Below are 19,495 nucleotides of genomic sequence, written 5' to 3'. Positions count from 1 at the left end.
AAATACACTAAACTCTGAATGGTATCAATTAGGGGAATGGCCACATCAGAAATTAAGTCACACAGGCGGAGAAGCACTTTTCTTTGCTGCCCAAAGTCGAGGCTTGCCTCTAAGCAGAAAAACTTGTGAAACTGTTCTTACAGAATGTCCCGGATGCAAACTGAAATTGCAAACACATCACCCTGCTAAAGCACCACCTCTACGTATCAGCCGGGCAAAAGCTTTGCCATGGCAAATTGACTATATTGGACTGCTTAAATCCTCCGCAGGATATCGATACATCCTCACAGGAGTAGAAGTAGTCTCTGGCTTGCTTATGGTGACTAAGTGTCGAAAAGCCAATGGGTGAAATACAATATGAAGGTTGTCATCTTGGTTCTCCATCCTGCCTGCTCCTGAGGTCATCCAGGGTGACGATGGCTCACATTTTATATGTAAAGAAGTGCAAGACTGGGCAAAGCAGGAAGAAGGTGAATGGGTGTTTCATACCCCCTACTCTACTCAGTCAAACGGGTTAGTAGTAAGACCTAACGGCTTATTAAAAAAGAGCCTTGGACCACACGAAGTGCAGTGGGACACCCGACTTTCTAAAACACCAGTTGAATAACCAGTATGGACCCACTGGAAGTGCTGTGAGCAGAGCGTTCTTTGCAAAAACTGAGCCTTGCGCTCCCCCTTCTGACAAAAGAAAATGTCCACCGACGTGACAACCAGCACAACCTGTTATGGTCAATTTACGACAAAATAAAAATGTACTAATGACTCGAATTAAATCTCATGGCCCACTTCCTTGGGAAGCCACTGATATTAGTGGTACAAAACACAGAATAACTACTAGGTGAGTTTATCCTGTATCACAAAGGGGTAACCTGTTCAGCCTTCCGCAGCGAATCTTTTCTCTTTTCACAAGAAATAAAAAAAAAATGCATCTACATCCATGGCAACGGCGACGACAGCAGTGTATCCCCAGTTCACCATCATTCTTCCTCTTAATTGGGAGAAGTATAACCCTTCTGGTGCAGACACAAAATCCTTCGACAATCCCCACACAAGACGCTTGGAACCATGCACTGGTAAATCATACTGAAAGTGCTGGGGTCCCACCAAAAGACAGAATCACAGAATCACAGAATGGTCGGGGTTGGAAGGGACCTCTGTGGGTCATCTAGTCCAACCCTCCTGCCGAAGCAGGGTCACCCAGAGCAGACTGCAGAGGACCTTGTCCAGGCGGGTCTTGAATATCTCCAGAGAAGGAGACTCCACACTCTCCCTGGGCAGCCTGTTCCAGTGCTCTGTCACCCTCAGAGGGAAGAAATTCTTCCTCGTGTTCAGATGGAAACCATCTGAACCTTGCTACTTTAGTTCTGCACAGAGACGAGGCATACCTAAAGGAGGCATGGAGATGGGAGACGTTGAACAATAAAGGAATTGGAATAAAGGAACTGGAATATCTCACAATAATAATAACATTCATCAAATTTTGTCACTCCAAGCCACACCGTTGGAGGAAGTAAATATAGGGCGTCGAGCAATCAGTGGATCTACCCACGGTAAACCCACTGAAATGAAAATATATTACACCAGTTTTTCCACACCGAGAGACAACGAAAAATCTTGTTACAATATACCAGAGCCAGATTGTTGGTGCAACTTCACTTCTACACAGCCTCTGCTGGCACTTTGCCTCTGGGGTAATCATGGTGTAGAACTATCATTTGATTTCATGATTACTGAATGACAAGCGTGGACCTTGTGCTCCACGGGATGGCCATGGAATGATGCGGACGTACTTTCGTGACGTACCTGTCCCTCATGTTCCGTCTGAACATGAGGAGGAACTTCTTCCCTCTGAGGGTGACGGAGCACTGGAACAGGCTGCCCAGGGAGGTTGTGGAGTCTCCTTCTCTGGAGATATTCCAGCCCCGCCTGGCCGCGGTGCTGTGCAGCCTGCTGTAGGTGACCCTGCTTCGGCAGGGGGGTTGGACTAGATGACCCACAGAGGTCCCTTCCAACCCCTACTATTCTGTAATTCTGTGATTCTGTGATTCTGTAATCTAAATTTATGTATGATAGCACTACACAATAACATTACCTCTCACAGACAAGGTAGGGACATTAAAAATGACAATGAAAATTCACCAATCCCGTCTCCAAAGGGAACTGAAGGAGATACCATCTCGGTAGGATGTCAAACTGAAAATCACACCGAGGGCATGACAGCAGATTTACACCTTCTCCTACACTATGCTGGGGGAGAAGAGCTCATCCACACCTGTCCTTTCAAAAATGACTGCTGGTATACATTTACTATACCACAGCCAACACTCACAATGTGCCTTTGGGCAGACCCCAACTCTCACTTCAGCTTAGATTTCCAATTCACAACGGATGTCAACAGACTGAGCCTCCTCTCGAACTGTCTCCTTACATTTACAGTACTGGTCTCTACATAATCAAAAACACAGGGCAACAGCAAATGCTATTTAACCCCTCATTGTCTCTCAAACGAGTGGAACTGTCAATGCGGGTTAACATCTCTACAACTAAACCTACCTGCTCACCGTTCCTGAACACGTCTTATACGGGATGGTCAGCATGACCGCATGGATGAATGTGACCTCTCCAAAACAGCCAAGGAGAGATGTGACTGGTCTCTTAGGAACTGGATTAGGAGTACTGCACAGCATAGATGCTGAAGTTTTGGCAAACAAGATAAATTCAGTAACAAGTAATTTGTACAGATTAAAATCAGCCATTACAATCTTCTCTATCAGCATTAGGGACTAACTAATGGCTCTTATCTGATATGTTACCCCAATGCGAGAGAAGAGCTGAAAAGTATCACCCACTAATTATGGACGCACTAAGTGCAGCCCAAATTAATGCCTCTCTCACTCTCAGCTGTAGTCAGGCTCAACTGTGGGTACAATTTACTGTGGCAACAATTATAAGACAGGGTGAAGAAGGCATCCAAAAGCCGAAATTTGAAAAATATTTGGGATAATGCAACTAAATTTGAAAGGGAATTCCAATCCCCGTGGCAATTAGTTAACTTCACTTACAAACCCACTAAACAGCAAAGCCACAGCTTTTGTGCTGACAATAAACAATGCTTCGGTATACACTCTATACCCAGTCATTGCGTTGGGATTAAATCACCATGGAACCGTACTCCATCCATTAGGAAAAAAAAAAAATTAAAAAAAAAAAGAAAATAAATGGCAAACTGTCCATGTTACTGCATGTGTTGTACAGAAACAACAGGGATTTATTTGTGAAAGGTCCAAGACTTTTGTCTTGACTCAAAACAAAATATTTGTCACTTTGAAATACACTCTGATGAAACCCCTGAAACTACACTTGTATGTATTGGAAATGGATGCGTTTGTATGAGAACCCTGTGTGATTCTTTATCTATGGATAGCACCACTGTTGATATAGATAATAACTTAAACATCTGTATTTGCAATTTTACCAAAATTGCAGTATGCAACTTCAACTATTCAGCTCCTATTACAACTCCTCAATTGCTGCAATCCAGCTACGCATCAAGACCTGTCACCTACCCCCGTCGGGGTGAATCTCACATTGGAGAAAAAAAACTGTTGCAACATGATGATCTGCATCAATTGCTGAAAGGAATTCGAGGCAATGGACAAAGAACCCTGGTTTCTGTCCATCATGATATGGAAGAAATACACCACGTCCTTGCAAGAGCGAAGAAGGATGGGGAACATCGCTGGTGGGACACCTTATTCCGATGGTCTCCAACAATGATCAGAATATTGAACCAGATGTTACACCCCACTGTGATTCTGTTGACTCTTGTATTGCTGCTAAACGTTTTCGTATGTATTAGAGTGGGGCAGCTAGCTAGACGGGTAACGTTGTTACAAAACCCTACTTATATATGTGAGATTGCTTAGTCATATTTAATGAATGTTGATAAATAAGGGAACCAATAAAAAATTTCCTTTCAATTATAACTGGAATATAGTATTGCTCGCTTTATGGGCACAGAGGCAAGAGGTGACCACACCGCCGCTCTGTGGAGAGATGGATTGGCTCTAGTCATGGGGTGGAATGTGGTGGTGCAACCCCCCCTTACCCCTGGATATCCCAGAACTGGCCAACCTTGCATCCATGCTCACAATGAGCTGGCATGACTGGTCATTTTTTTCAAAACCAGCCAATATTGCTCGCTTACACGGCAAGAATTTGAAGCTGGTGTGGCTGGCCGTTTGACTTGCCTTTGAAGGACAGCAGTGAATCGGGACGACTTGGCACTTTCCTTGTCTTTGCACAAGAGCAGTGAGTTGGGCCGATGAGGTGCTCCCTGACCACACCTGGAGCTCCTGATACCTGGAGTCTCACCCGCCTGGTAGATGTCAGAACTGTACATTCTGGGGAGTACTGGAATTGTATAGTTGCTGTCAAATTATCAGGATTATATCATGTGGCTTGTGATGAGGATGGAATATTACTGATGGAGAGCCTATAAACAGCGGTACCAAGGAAGACCCTTTGAGCTCTTCTGGTTGGCAGTGGGCTGTGCCCAGTAACTCCCCCTGTGTTGGACGCTCCTCAGAGCACTTCAAACTGTCAGCATTACCTGGGCTGATCTACAGGGATCCCTCACTCCTTGAGCCTCGACCTTCGCCCGCTGAGACAAGTGTTAATTTGAAGTGAGCATTCCATTGAACTCAAGGGGCATTTTTAACAGGTGCCCTTAACTACGCAGATAGAATTATTTGGTGTCTGTGAATCAAATCAAAGCATGATACCATATTATCATGACTGGAATCGTATTAATTGCTGCTAAATTTCTGTGATTCTACCTCTCACTAAACTGTGAACACCCAATGAATTGCAGTTAAACGTACCCCTTAGACATAAAGCGTTGTGGTCTAAGTCCACGTCTGGATCTAGCTGCACCTAGGCTCCTCTCTGAGAAGGAGTATAGAAAGCAAGGGGGTCCATTCCGAACCTTGTGACTCAATGGGAGGGTCTCCCTTACCCCTTATAATTTTCTTTTACCTCTGTATAAATCATTCCACCTCTATCCTACCTCGATATTTTATTCCATTCATTTAATAAGTAATAGAGTTAATCTTACCAAAGAACTTAAAATCACATTCTCTAAACTTTCAGTAAAATCTCTTCTTGCAAACACCTTTGACAGTGATTTTTTAAGTGACCTAACCTCTCATTCATGACACGTGCAACCCTGGAGCCCAGCCATGGGGCTCAGCCTGCAGACTGAGGTCTCAGGAGCATGCTTTTGCTCAGGGTCAGCGCTGATGAAGGCTCAAAGCAGGAGTCCTGCATGGACACGGACTTCTTCACCATCCTGTTCGCCATGTACAGAATGACAGCTATGAATGGGGTCAGGAAGAATCATAGAATGGTTTGGGTTGGAAGGGACCATCTCATTCCAGTCCCTCTGCCGTGGGCAGGGACCCTTTCCACCAGACCAGGTTGCTCAAAGCCCTGTCCAGCCTGGCCTTGAACACTTCCAGAAGGAGACATAAGAGGGTGCACAGTTCCCACACCCCAGCTCCCCATGGGAGCAGTGGTGGATCTCAGACTGTGACAACTGGAATTATTTCGCCCTTAGCTCCTGGAAGCCTTTGGCCCAAGTGGTGTCCAACCAGGCTCCCTCCAGCCCTCTCCAAGTCCTGTCCCCAGACCCACTGCAGGCAGGAAGTACTTACTGGTGTAGAGGAGGCTGATGGGCGGGAAGGATGGCAGGTTTTGGCCTCTGGCGGTCTTCTTCTCCTCAAAGCCGCAGGGCAGGCCACACAAGAAGTCTTTGCGCTGTTTGTTGAGGCCCAGCCACAAGTACATCTCCATCTTGGCCTGAACTGTCCAGCCAGCAGGTCCAAATCCCCTCTTCCCAGGCAGCTGGGCACAAAGCACAGAAGAGTTTACATGGATATAGGGAAGGCCTTAGAGATGGAAAGACCACCTCTTGCAGCACTCAGCCTCTTACGGTGCATTGCTTTTACTGCTGCCCCTTAAAACCAGGGACCCAGCCCTCATCATTTTGGATCATGACACTACTCTGGCTCATGCATTATCTTCTTCCCGCTATGTTGGCTTCCACTTTCTAAGCCAGCATCCTCTTTTGTGGCCAGCTGGATCAAACATCTCTCTCCTTCCAGACACTTCTCACTTGTCAGACTGGGTAGGATCAGTGGTTCATGCTTCTAGCAGCAGACTTCCACCCCTACCAGTAGAGCACGGGTCTGTTTTGCTTACTGTTCAAGGCCCAGCAAAACTGGATACGCAGCTCCCTCATCACCACCTCCCATCCTCCCAGTCTGTTCTTCCTGCTTCTCCCTTCTCTTGGCTGCAGTTCCCCCAGGGAAGACAGACCGGCACCTTGAGGAAGATGGTCTTCACTTTGGCGCAGTCCTTGCCCATCTCCTCATCCACAATGGAGTAGAGGATATCTTTGGAAGGGATGCGGGCGTAGGCAATGCGCTTGTTGTTGCTCATCATCCAGATGAAGATGTCGGGAATAGTGTGCTGGGGCTGTGAACACGAGCGAAGAGCCCTGTCAGAGTCTCAGCTCCCTCTGACTGCTGAGGCACCGGCGGGGCTGGACACCTTCTGAAGGCAGATTCAACAGAAGCCACAGGAGATGGATTGCCACATCAGGGCCATTGAAAGGGTTTTGAGCCTCCCACTGCAGAAGCTTGTCTGCTTAAGGAAAGCTGCTCAGAGCTAAGCTCGGCAGGGTGAAGCCTAGCAGGAAAAAAACTGGGATTTACATTTTTTCTGGTTTTAAAAAAAATAATTTTGGATTAGAAGACCAAAGATTTTCCTTCTCTCTTCATTCAGTGGCCACGGGGACTGTAGGGCAGGGGCCATAGCTTCTTTCCTTACTGTGGAAGAGTTTCTCTGTCTGGACAGGTCCCGTTACACCTTGCAGCCTGGTTTATGTTCTGCTGTGGTGTCACAGCCAAGGAAGGCTTTGCTGTAACACGGGTTATGTAGTCGAGGGTGGGAGCCTGCCGTGGGAAATAAGCACAGGAGGTGCAACAGCTACAGCCCCCGTGAGGGCTAATAACCCCCAATGGCTGACCCAGTCCTAAACTGTAAAAATATCAGAAAAAATGCTGTATTTTTATGAAGGAAGGAAAAAATATTTTGCAGATACAGCGTCCCTTTGGAAATTCTGTGAGCAATTCTAATACATTGGACTACTATCTCTTACCCGTGAGCTCGAGTGAAGCAAGAATACGGTGCATGGATAAAAATTAGACAGTTTGAGTCGTGCAAGAGGACAGAGCTTTAGCCCACAGCCCTCTGTAGGGTCACTTATTTTAACAACTCCCTGCCTAGATGGATCAGAAATGGCTCCCTGCTGCTTCCATTAAAGCTGCATGGACACATGCCACCTTCTGACGACTGATCCCCCAGGGAGCTGCATGTCTTCGCCATGGCTGAGGCTGGAGAAATGCCTTCAGCTCAGCTGCAGGAGGAACCAGCTCTGTTAATGGCTGGGGAAAGCTCTTAAATTCGTTTTAGCACTGACTCTTTGCAAACCAGTAGTGCAGGGGCAAGTCTGGGGGGGCGTGGGGCAATGTGTAGACTTGGAGTGGCTCCTTGCAGAAGACCTGTACTACCGAGGACTTCTCCTGCCTGCAGTGTTAGAAGAGAGGTCTCCATCCATCCCAGGCTGCTGTCACCGTGTGCTGACCCAGCTAATGTGTGGAGGGACTCACCTCGTCTGCCAAGAACCGGAGCTTCTGCAGGAAGTTTTGCACCATCTTCAGCTTGTCTTTCATGGTGTTCTTCTTCACCTGCGATCGCAGAGTTGTGGCTTGCTGCCCCATGTTCTCCTGTAGTTAAAGGAGAGCCCAGGACACTGCATTAGCAAGAGCAGAACAGAGAATAGAGAAAGGAGCAGCACCAGGCAGGTCTCCGGCATTTGGGAAAGGGTGGTGAGATGCCTTAATCTCACCACAGGCATCCTGGAAATGGTACTTCTGACATCCATCCATCAGCTTTGGCAGGACGGAGGAAGGACCCCTGGCAACGCAGAGATGTCTATCCCAGGAGAGGAGGCACAGGGCAGAGAGGTGTCTGCTGTGCTTAGGGCATTTTGGGGTGGCTTCTAGCTGGTATTAAGGATAATCTCACCCTTTCTCCTGGCCCTGCTGTGATTCAGCCCCTAACCATTCAGGAAAGAGGACATGGAGGATTTCACATGCTAGATTCATCGCTCTGTAGGATGCAGCTGGCTGCTTGAGCTGATGTCCTTGGCTGTGCCAGCTGGACAAGCCACTTGCATCTCTTTTGCACATTTAACTCCTTTGCAAGGAGCTGGGCTACCAGCCCCAAGCCTCTAGGCCATATCTATTCCCGGAGCAGCTGTGCTCTGCGGGGTTCAACTAAATTACTCCTGCATGGTGTCCTCAGTTATCTGACAGCAATGCAGCTCCTCCTCTGCTCTCCTGGATTCCTTTCCAGGCAAAGTAGAGTCTGGTGGAGAGGAAGCAGCAGTGTGGACCCAAGCGCCACCTAGGACCTGTGCAAGACCTAAGTGCTCTTGGGCGACTCTACTCAGAAGTAAACCCCAAACACTCAATCCACAGAGACTGCGAATCAGCACGCCTAAGGACTGAAGTTGCCCATTGCACTGAGAAGGTCGAGCCCTTGCTCATGAATCCTCCCCCCTGCTTGACTGAATCATAGAATCATATGTTGGAAAAGATCTCTAAAATCATGAAGTCCAACCATCCACCCAGCACCACCATGCCTACTAAACCATGTCCTGAAGTGCCATATCTACGTGTTTTTTGAACACCTCCAGGGATGATGACTCAACTACCTCCCCGGACAGCCTATTCCAATGCCTGACCAGGCACAACCTTGCTTGAAACAGGCTGTAGTGAGGGGCCCAAAGCTGAACACTCCACTCGAGGTGCAACCTCACCAGTGCCCAGTACAGGGGCACGATCCCCTCCCTGCTCGTGCTGGCCACACTATTACTCGTACAAGCCAGGATGCCGTTGGCCTTCTTGGCCACCTGGGCACACTGCTGGCTCATGTTCAGCTGGCTGTCGACCAGCACCCCAAGATCTTTTTCCACCTAGCAGCTTTCCAGCCACTCTTCCCCAAGCCTATAGCATTGCATGGGGTTGTTGTGACCCAAGGGCAGGACCCGGCACTTGGCCTTGTTGAACCTCATACAGCTGGCCTTGGCCCATTGATCCAGTCTGTCCAGATCCCTTTGCAGAGCCTTCCTACCCTCCAGCAGATCGACACTTCAACTTGATGTCACCTGCAAACTTATCGAGGGAGCACTCGATCCCCTCATCCCCCATTGATAAAGATGTTAAACAAGACCGGACCCAAAACTGAGCCCTGGGGAACACCACTCGTGACTGGCTGCCGCTTACCAGCTCCCGCATGCAGGACTTGAGCCTCTCTCGGTCCAGCCTCGTGCGGGAAGAGTGGTGCTGGTCCTTGTCCGCCAATGTCACAAAGCGCCTGGTGGAACAGGTGGTCAGCACGAATCCCATGGGAGCCCATGGGCTCTCCCCACGGAACCGTGGCTGGCTGCATCTCTGCCAGCAGCAGGGCAATCTCACCTGAGGGAAACGTACTCATTCCCTCCAGTCTGCAACACAATCGTGGCCAAGTGGCCTGTTTGTACCCGATGCTGAGTGTCATGCACGAGGACTAGCTGCCAATCAGTTACCAGTCCATGGAGGCCACAAGACTGAGGCTTTTACCACTGGTCTGGGGTCTTTGGGGTGCAGAGGTAAGCATCACCTCACCCTTGCTCCAAGCCAGAAGGCAGCTGATATGACATTGTGCCAATGCAATTAAATGCTTCCCCACCATCCAGAGGATAAGGCAAGGTGAGCTTATGCCCATGACCTTGCCCATAGCCCCGCAGAGAGCAGGGGTCTGCAATGTACCACCTTTGCCCATCTTTTACTCACGAGCACCCACTGCTCAGCTCCTCCAGGACGCCCCGGAGCCGGCGCTCTGGGTGTGGCTTCTCTGTCTTGATCATTTCCTGCACATCGTTGAGCCCTTCCTCCTGCAGCATCAAAGGAGGGAGCGGTGAGGGGGTGGTGGGGCAGAGCCCTGCAGTGGGGGAAGGTCCCACCCGAGGTCTAGCCATGCATAGAACAGCCCTTTGGGGGCTGCCAGTGGGAAACATCTGCTGCTTCTCCAGACCTGCCAGCCTCAGGGCTCAGGTTTGGCAAATGTTTGGCTGTGGGGACCCAGCTGTGGGTGAGGGGAATGGCTCCGCCACCCTCCATGAGACTAGTTGGCCAAGGACTTGGCTGGACCTGCCAGGGTCTCACTTTGCAGATCCTGCTGAGACCCTGCCAACATGGAGCTGTCACAAAGGCTCCTTGGGAATTAGCTGAGACTATGAAGGAGGCTCTGCCATGCAAGGGATTCTAGCCTGCGGTCCATGGGGACAAAGCCTCCCTGCTCCTGCTCCCTTTGGTGGGGACACTTAGGTCTGACCTACGTAAAATTCAATGAGCTCCTTGGATTTGGACATTCAATTTGTGGAGCATCTAGCACTGGGAAACTTCCCCCTTTCTGGCACAGGTTTGCTACTGGGTCCTTGCACTGTTTGTCCCTGCTTTGTGACAAGCTACAGAGATGCGCGGGGAGCCTGGATGTGCCTCAGGCCAGCCCCATGCCCCAAGCTGTGTCCTTCCCTCCCTCCCTCCCTCCCCAGCACGTACTGACCAGCTTGTCTGCGATCTTGTCCATGATGTTGGCGTTGTACAATCTGCGGCGCTGGTCCTGCCACCAGCTCTTGATATAGATGCACGGCTTCTTCTCAAAGTATGGCAGGTGGAAGTAGTTCCTGCAAGAAGAGGCAGAAGAACTGCTCCTTGGTGGTAATTCTCCTTGCCAGGAACAGCCCCTGGCCCACAACTCTTCCAGGGAGGTGTGTGATGGGGAGGGGGTTATACAGGAAATCAGGCATGGGAGAGAGGAGGCTGAGGTGAATTGCACTGTGAAGAACAGAGGTTCTCTCTAGCACCCTTCTCTCCTAGCACCCTTCCCAACACCAGACCCAGGGATTGCAAATTTACCATCTTGGACCTGGTGGCCCAGAGAGAAACCAGGGAAGCTCTGTAACGGTTGGGACAAGATGAGGTTAAGTGTCTCAAACATTCGCCAAAAGTGCTAATGTGAATGACGAGGCCTGCGGCAGTTGGATACAGAATCACAAAAGCAGAGGCTGAGCATCGTGCTTGTCTTCTGCTGATAAGCACTGGACCTGAGCAAAAGGCCTGCTGATCCTGATGGTTGGGCACTGAATCAACCGAGTGACATATGGGGTGAGGGAGAGACCCTCACAGCCTGAGGCTACTCTGGTAAAGCTGAGCAGACCACTTTTAATTGCCTCCGTACTCAACTCCCTTTTTTCCAAGAGTCCTGCACCCAGAAGAGGTCAAACAGAGGTAACAGCGGCAGGAGAAGATCGCAGCCATCAACTCAACTCAAGACCAAAAAGACTTTCCCTCCCTACCTGTGAGGAGCACATGTGCTAATTTACAGCGAAAGCAAGGCTAACAGCCTAAAACAGAAAAGGTGATTATCGCCATCGAATTAGTTAGCATGAGAAGTAAGAAACTCAGCTCTTGAGAGGAGGGTAGCTGCGTATAAAAACTGAAAAAAATCACTGTAAAGGCGGCACCCCCCAGGACCTGGACATCTCCTCCACCCGCTCCACTGGCCAGATCAATGCTCCACCCAGGACTGGTTAGATCTTTTTATTTCTCCCTCTTCTTCTTTTCCTCTCTCTTTTCTTTTCCATCTCCCCTATGCTCTTTTCCTTCTCCTTTGAAACCACAAAAGCCAGGCCTATCATAATCGTACCACCGTAGTCTGCTGATCGTAAGTGTGCCTCAGTGTGTTGCTTGTCATAACCATGCCACGGTAAGTTGATTTATCATCATCAAGAATAAATATTGCAAAGTGATACAGGATCTCCGGTGTCATTTCACCCTAATCCAGCCAAGGGGATCGGCAAATCTGAGTCACTCTTGCTAACGGAGCGGGACATTTAATCACTCTCACTATCGAGGTGCGGCAAGTTCCAACTCCCACGACCTCACCCATTGCCCAGCAGAGAACAAACATCTCCAGCTGGGCAGCAGAGTGAGCAGGGGCACGAAGGAAACTGAAGCATGAAGACCCTTTTCTGAATACTGCTGAGCATCTCCTACAGTCCCCTGGCCTTCAGCAGAGGTCTCTGTCTTTCGCAGAGCTGATGGGTCTCCACTTGCTGGTGGGATGGAGTGGTAATAGTCGTGGTACAGTTAAGGGGAGCATGAGGCTGAAGAATATCTGCAGGGTGGGTGTCAGGAGGATGGGGCCAAACTCTTTCCAGTGGTGCCCAGTGACAGGATAAGGGGCAACGGGCACAAACTGAAGCAGAGGAAGTTCCAGCTGAAGCCGAGGAAGAACTTCTTCCCTCTGAGGGTGACGGAGCCCTGGCCCAGGCTGCCCAGAGGGGCTGGGGAGTCTCCTTCTCTGGAGATATTCCAGCCCCGCCAGGCCGCGGTGCTGTGCCCCCTGCTCTGGGTGACCCTGCTTCGGCAGGGGGGTTGGAATAGATGACCCAGAGAGGTCCCTTCCAACCACTAATGTTCTGTGATTCTGTGAAGTATGGGTTTGTGCTTCTTGGCTTCCTGACTGTGAGCTGGGACCCACCCAGTGTAAAGCCACTGAAGATCCTGCTGCACCTGGGATCCCTGTTAGTTAAAAACCAGCTTCAGCCCATCCTTCTGAAGCCATCGAGGTGCTTCCAGCCAGAAGATGTCAGCAGAACTCCGTGGCTGAGCAGGAGGCTCCGGCACCCAGGGGCTGGAAACATCTGGATGAACAGCGTGAGGGTCAGAGCCCAGGAAACAGGCTGGAAAGCCACGGGTGCTTCTCATCTCCACCTCGCGTTCACCTTGACAAGGAGCTACTGAACAAGTGAACGAACCCTAGGTAGATACTTTTATCTGGAGTGCAAATACCATCGATTCAGTGTGGTTTGCTTCATTTCCCAATCGAATTAAGTCAGCCAGTCAATTCTATTAACATCTATCTGCTGGTATAACACAGTTAAAATCCCCTTTAAGCATATCTCATCAGGTCAAATCCAATTAGCTTTCCTTTGTGCTAGTCCTTTGTATTCAAATCTAGGCTGTGGCTGAAACCCAGCCCAGACATCCCGAGACGTGTGCTGATCCTGCTCAGTTTGGGGCTTCCTGATCCAGCTGCCTGGGGAGGAAAGCACCCACCAGAACCACGCTTGCAACCCTCTGGATCTCGTCTGTATTTTAGGGTGACTGCTGCCTGCACGTCACAAAGCAACTAGTAAAGCAGACAAAAAAAAAAGTCATAATTTTACAGATGGAGAAACTGAGGCAGAGACACCAGAAGCGATTTCTCTGCTGACAACCAGCTGTGCATCGACAGATCCAGGGTAGGACCTGGTTTCCCAAGCCCTGGTGCAGTCAAACACCAGAGTGTGGCTGTCAGTGACTGGGAACAGAGACTCTGACCAAAATGCTGCAAACTCGTGAGACGAAGAGGATTTTAAGTCTTTACCCTGCCTAACACAGTCTCAAGAACTTCTCCCACCAGTTTTTTGCATCCTTTCCCCTCTGCATGTCTGTGACCTTGTCTAGCTTTTAAGATGTGACGTGATGAAGAAATGCACCCTGTCTCAGCACAAATTACCTTGATTACTAAAATCTGTGCCTTATCTCTAGATGTTCTTTCTTGTCTCCACACGGTGCCTGTGATGTTTTTAGATTTCAGGTAGCCAGAGAGAACACAGGTGCAAAGCCCAGACTTCTCCTCCCTGATATCCAGTGATGGGTTGAGCCACGAAGGGTGGCAACGATCCTAGGGCAAGACCTGGTTTCAGATTGGTTTCCTAGATGTGCAAAACACACCTATGGGAGCAAACCTATTTTTTTCAGCATCCACTAACAATTTTTTTTTAATACACTGGTTAACTTCATCCCTATTTGACATAGGAGAAGAGCACTAAGGGTGTCAGATAGCCATGAGTTTTGGATGCATATCTGGCCAGGTGGATGAAGGATGGGCTTTGTAGTGTAGCCTGGGAGGTGAATTTAGCCTTTATTGGACATCAGAGAATCCACAGGAGTGCTCAGAGCTGTAGGGAATGGGGTGGGTGTTCAGCTGGCAGACTAGTATTTAAGATGTTATCCACATGTGGTATCTAACCCACCTTTACAGGGTGTGGAGATCTGGTCCCCACTGCTGCTCCGAGGTCTGTTTGGCTGCATGGCTCCAAGGTACCGTGGTGGCACGGACTTTACCTGTGACTTCATCTCTGCAGACAGCGGTGGGAGTTCAGGCACCCACTGCGTGTGGGAACACCTACCTACAGACCACGTCTGAATTGAGATCCACACCTCTACCCTGTGACACTTCATTGGCCAGGCAGGCACGCTTACCTGTCTGTGACCAGGGGCTTCATGGGTTGAGATGAAGAAACAGAGACAAACTCTCCATCCTCATCACCTTCATCGTCACTTGAGTTCTGGAGCAGCTCAGACTCTTCCTCGTCCCCATCCCCTCCCTCTTTCTTCCTCCGTAGGATGGGTTTGGTCATGCCATCGATCTGGTTCCCGTAGTTACCTCAGGAAAAAAAAAATTGTGAAACGATGTCACAAGGCTGTAACTCCAATCAGGCTCAATCTCTTGGCTTTAGCTCAGGTTGGGGAGAAGTTATTTCTGCAGGAACCATGGGGGCAGCAGAGTTCAACTCTCTGAAACCTTGCCAAGGAACCACAAACGAGTGATGGGTGTCTGTCCCCTGCTCATGTCCCCTCTCGAGCGAGTAGGAATACACCTCCCTTTGGTGGTCAGCCTCAGGAGGCACAAAGCCAGGGTGAGAGAAGGAGCAGCTCCACTGGCCATGGCACAGCATGCATGGAATAGATCATCTGGGGACCTGGGTAGCTTGTGCCGGTAAAGTTACCATCACCTTCTCCTTACACTGAGAGCCTTGCATGCTCTGGCATCTGTTGGTATGGAAAATGGGGAAGAAATCCTTCTCAGCCTCATATCCTGCATTCCCTGCCAAGCATGCTTCAAAATCACCCTCCCCAAAAAGCAACCAACCTATTGTGACCTCAAAGTTGATGGGTTTGTCACCAATCTTCCTGTCGATCATGGTAGCTTCCAGGAAGGCTCCAAAGAGAAAGAACTCCTCCACCTTCCCGGTGCAGTTCTGCAGGACAAATCACGGGGCTTAGGTCTGAGGTCAGAGGGACACCTAGGAGGGGAGGTCCCCTTGGGCAGACTTCACCTGGCACCTCTGAGCACCCTCACGGTCTTTTTCAAAGTGACATGTCATTGCTCAGGCTTTCAAGGGGACCATAAATCTTTTCTCTCCCCCAGCCTGAGCCATCTCTCGGCTCATTGCAGAGCAAGTTTAATTAAAGATTTTTAGCCTAACATTTAAGTGTGTTGAGATCAGCCATTGCTTGCACGCGAGGGACTAAGGGACATTCAGGAATACAAGACTGAGTTCACTCACAAATTGGATTAATTAAATCACACTGAGCCATCTGCCTCGATGCTCTTTCGGAACTGGAATGGCTTTATTTCCAGGTGGCTTCATTTGCCCTGGAGATGAATTAAGGCCACTTTACTTCTGAAGGAGAGCTTTCACACAGAGGGTACACTGTCATCAGGCTTCTCTGTTTCTACTTCACACCCTTGGCTCATATGGATCTACATACGTAGGCATCCCCAGGTAGGACAAGCCTGGATGTGTCTGTCTGTGCAGAGCACAAGCAGCAGCCTTGTGGGCCCTACACAGCAGGACTAAAGCTGTGGGGCTTCTTTTTTCAGCAAACAAAAGTTCATTTTCTTTGACTGGTTTCACTCTGCCAGAATTGGTTGGGATATATATTCGATTCTTGGCTTCTGTCTGAAATCCATCTTCAGGAATAGGAGTGAGACGGCTGGCTTTAGGAGATGGCTCTCTTTGCCCTTGTCTAACTCCCAAGTGTAGAAACATCTCAAAGTTTAGGATCATCCCTCACCCAGATATTTCTTCTGCCCAGCACTCCTAAGAGAGGTGGGCGTTTGAATGATCATAAAATCTGGAATCCTTACAAGATTTGCGTTCATTGTGCTGGGGGATCCAGAACATTTAGGGAAACACTAAATGAAATCCTCAGTTTGAGAGATGAAAGTTAATCAACCAAGTGGCCTGAGACCCAAGACTGACCACTGGCAGCTATAGGGTGACTTACATCGGCGACTGATGTGGCCTGTTCGACTTGCACCTCGGTGGAGCTGTTGATCTCTGGATTGGTGGTGTCCAAGATCTCCACAGCAAGACTCATCAAAAGCCTGGCCCGGAAGGAGACACCTTCGCCCAGACCCTCGTTCAGCTCTTGGTGCTCATCCATCAGGGTGTAGTTCCGAGTGGACCCGTACATGTTCACCCACGCGGGGCCAAAGGTTGGCAGGAAGCCTGCAGCAGATCAGACGTGCATGTAGGGAAGGGGATGTGCAAGGAGGAGGTCTAACTCACTCATGGATTGGCATCACATTCCTGGTCTGTGTACAGTGACACGGGCTTCAATGTGCACATGTGCGTGCATGAAAATGCACGCTTGCAGCCATACATGGAGACAGTTTTGCAGTGAAGGCAGCAATGGGGACTGTGCAGTGCACCAGCCCAAAGACAGAGATGAGTCTCCCATTGGGCAAGTTACCCAGTGTCAGAGTCAAGAAAAAAGATCCCCCCATTAGTCCCCTTTCTAGAGACATCTTTGGGTTCACGTTGGCCTTGCCTATGCGTGCTGATGTGTTTGTGTGTGCGTGAAGGGGGGAACCTGTCAGATATTCATCCATTCATGGCAATGAATTTTTTGGGAGGGTGAACTGTTCTTTGGTGTCCTTGCTTTCAGGTATTGGACTGGAGGCTTGTGACCGCAGAAGACCACTGCAGTGAATCAAGGTCTCTTGGGCTGGCCACCAAGAAGCAGCTATCTCCGGGGGTGGGGAAGGGCCCAGGCTATTTTCCTAGTTCTCTGCCAAAGGGATGTCTCTCTACCATGAAGGTAGCTCAGTCTGCCCCCCACCTTAGCTTTACCTTTGTCTCCTTCATTAGAGATCTTCCGCAGGTCAATGAAATGGGTACCAATGGCCACATCATTGACTTTGTCCGAGTCTCGGATCTGGATCTTTATCCGCTTGCACAATGGGGGGAACATTTCTGTGAAGACTATTTGCTCGTTCCAGAGAGGCTCATAGCTGCTTTTTTGTATGGAGGTCTTCCCCTGTCAAGTGGGAGGAGATGGATGTTAGGCAAGGGTTTGAGCCACCCCTCAAAATCTGAACTGCTCCATTGCTAATGACCACTGCAACATGTATTCTGCCTTGTGGCTCTCCTCTCCCAAGTAACAAGCTCCTTTCCTCAGCTGGGAAATGCTGCAAATCCATCATAGTCTGCACAAGCAAACATAGCAAACAAGGGGGCTTTGCTGTTCATCTCAGCATCTACTTGCCAAGACCACTAGGATCATCTCTGGCCACATGTACAATGGCTGGTCCTGCGCACGTTACCTCCCAGGGTCACCCTGGTACCACACACAGCTGGCTCACCTTCTGCCCTGCAAAGACCACCTGCACATAGGGGTCTACCAAGTCCTTGTTCTCCCCAATGAGAGCCTTCTTCACATTGGCCATGATGCTGGTGTTCATACGGGGCAGCCCCTCTGCTCGATAGATCTTGATGTAGAAACGAGCCCACTGCCTCTCTGGAGGGACCCCATCTGGGAGGAGGAGGTTCCTGCAACATCAACAGATAGGGTTGGGAAGAAATTTTTTACCCTGAGGGTGGTGAAACCCTGTGACAGGTTGCCCAGAGAGGTAGTGGAGACCCCATCTCTGGAAACACTCAAGGTGAGGTTGGACAGGGCTCTGAGCAGCCTGATCTAATTAAAGATGTCCCTGCTCACTGCAGGGATGTTGGACTAGATGGCCTCTAAAGGTCCCTTCCAACACAAAGCATTCTATTATTCCATGATATACACACCAAGCAGCTGCCCCACTTTCTGAGCACAGGCTCCGTGGAGGTGGACAGATGACCATTTCTGCAGCTGTACATTTTATTGCTGTTCTGTTTCTGCACTTCCTCTTGTTTTGGGATGGGGAGTGGTGGTTTCGTAAGCAAAAACTTAGAGGAGCAACTTGAGGTTCTCCAGGGACAAAGTGCATTCCACTGAAGGGATATAATTATTATTGTCCGTAGAGTCTAGGGAACAAACTCTACGTAATCTAGACATCTAAAGCAGTCCAGATGAATGGAATGTTAGAAGAGCATTTTTTCTTTGTCAGGGTACAAGGGGAGCTCCACCAAATTGGTTTACTTGGCATACATGGTTTGCCTCTTCTGGAGGAAGAAATGAGAGCCATGGGGGATGCTGTGAACAAAACAATTTCTGGAGGAATTGCTGGAGCTGTCAGTGAAAAGTGGGATAACATCACCACAGGATGGAACACTGACCCAAAATAGTACAGGTGGTGCCTCAAACCCACCCGTCCCCAGCAAGTCAAGAAAGCTGCACTGGTATTTTGCTGCTAGTCTGGGTTTCTGACTAGTGGTGAGAGGCTGAGACAGACTTGAAAGTGTATGGTTGCTCTTGGAAACACTTAATTAGCCTGAAATATTTTGGGGCTGGAACTAAGTTGTAAACTCTCCTGATTTTTCTTCCATGGCCATTTAGATGCTCTGGGGAGTCAAAGAAGCCTGTCCACCCATGCAGCCTGTGACACCTCATCCAGACCTCCCTGCTCTGCCCTGGCAGTGAGCAATGAGACCCCATCCCATCGCCGACAGGAGCCAGTGAGGACACCAGGTTGGTTAACATCAGGCTGGCATTGGTATAGAGGGCTCAATAACCAGCAGATGGTCTGAACTTATAGAAGTGACTGGTCTGCACTTAATACTGCCTGGATTTGCACCAGTAATTTGCCACAAGTTTTCTCTCTGAAAAGCAGTTTACTGGTCCCTATGGTTTCATTGAGCAAGGCAAGCATGGCTACCAGAGGGCCTGCCAGCCTGATCTGGTAGTGAAAACTCATTCCCAAGAACATCTGTGTGAAGCTGGCTTTGAAGATCCTTACCCTTCAATATCATCCTCATCCGTCTCATTGGCTTTGTGTGGTGTCTTGATGTTGTCCCCTTTCCCTACCACAGCGATGTCACACTTCAGGTAACCTTTCAGGCCAGCAGTGAGATCCTCAGGGTCGGAAAGTATGGCCCATTTGTGGTAGAACTGGTGCTCTGGAAACCAGGGGACAAGACAGCCATTGATCAGAATGAGACACAGCAATTACCACGAGGATTTGAAATGTCCTTCCACTCAAAAGGGGGATCTGCAAGTACAGGTAAGAGAGACCTTCAGGTGTTAGGATTTCAGACAGAAACCTCTGAAAAATT

At 49.3% G+C, this 19,495-nt stretch overlaps 1 protein-coding gene across 6 annotated transcripts in view; it reads right to left on the bottom strand.

The window, feature by feature from the left end:
* Positions 1-19,495, bottom strand: part of OTOF (otoferlin) — a 130,558-nt gene that overhangs the window by 31,489 nt on the left and 79,574 nt on the right. For all 6 annotated transcript variants that reach the window (XM_075415111.1, XM_075415112.1, XM_075415114.1 and 3 more), the window contains 12 exons: positions 19,180-19,339; positions 17,656-17,842; positions 17,144-17,330; positions 16,296-16,519; positions 15,154-15,262; positions 14,484-14,667; positions 10,735-10,855; positions 9,963-10,063; positions 9,414-9,504; positions 7,734-7,850; positions 6,385-6,537; positions 5,715-5,904 (listed from right to left, as the gene is read on the bottom strand). In XM_075415111.1, coding sequence (XP_075271226.1) covers positions 5,715-5,904; positions 6,385-6,537; positions 7,734-7,850; positions 9,414-9,504; positions 9,963-10,063; positions 10,735-10,855; positions 14,484-14,667; positions 15,154-15,262; positions 16,296-16,519; positions 17,144-17,330; positions 17,656-17,842; positions 19,180-19,339 — 1,824 coding nt within the window. The remainder of the gene's footprint in view (positions 1-5,714; positions 5,905-6,384; positions 6,538-7,733; positions 7,851-9,413; positions 9,505-9,962; positions 10,064-10,734; positions 10,856-14,483; positions 14,668-15,153; positions 15,263-16,295; positions 16,520-17,143; positions 17,331-17,655; positions 17,843-19,179; positions 19,340-19,495) is intronic.

Source organism: Opisthocomus hoazin, chromosome 2 (assembly GCF_030867145.1).
Source record: "Opisthocomus hoazin isolate bOpiHoa1 chromosome 2, bOpiHoa1.hap1, whole genome shotgun sequence".
Classification (NCBI taxonomy): Eukaryota; Metazoa; Chordata; class Aves; order Opisthocomiformes; family Opisthocomidae; genus Opisthocomus; species Opisthocomus hoazin.
This window is presented reverse-complemented; position numbering and strand designations above follow the sequence as displayed.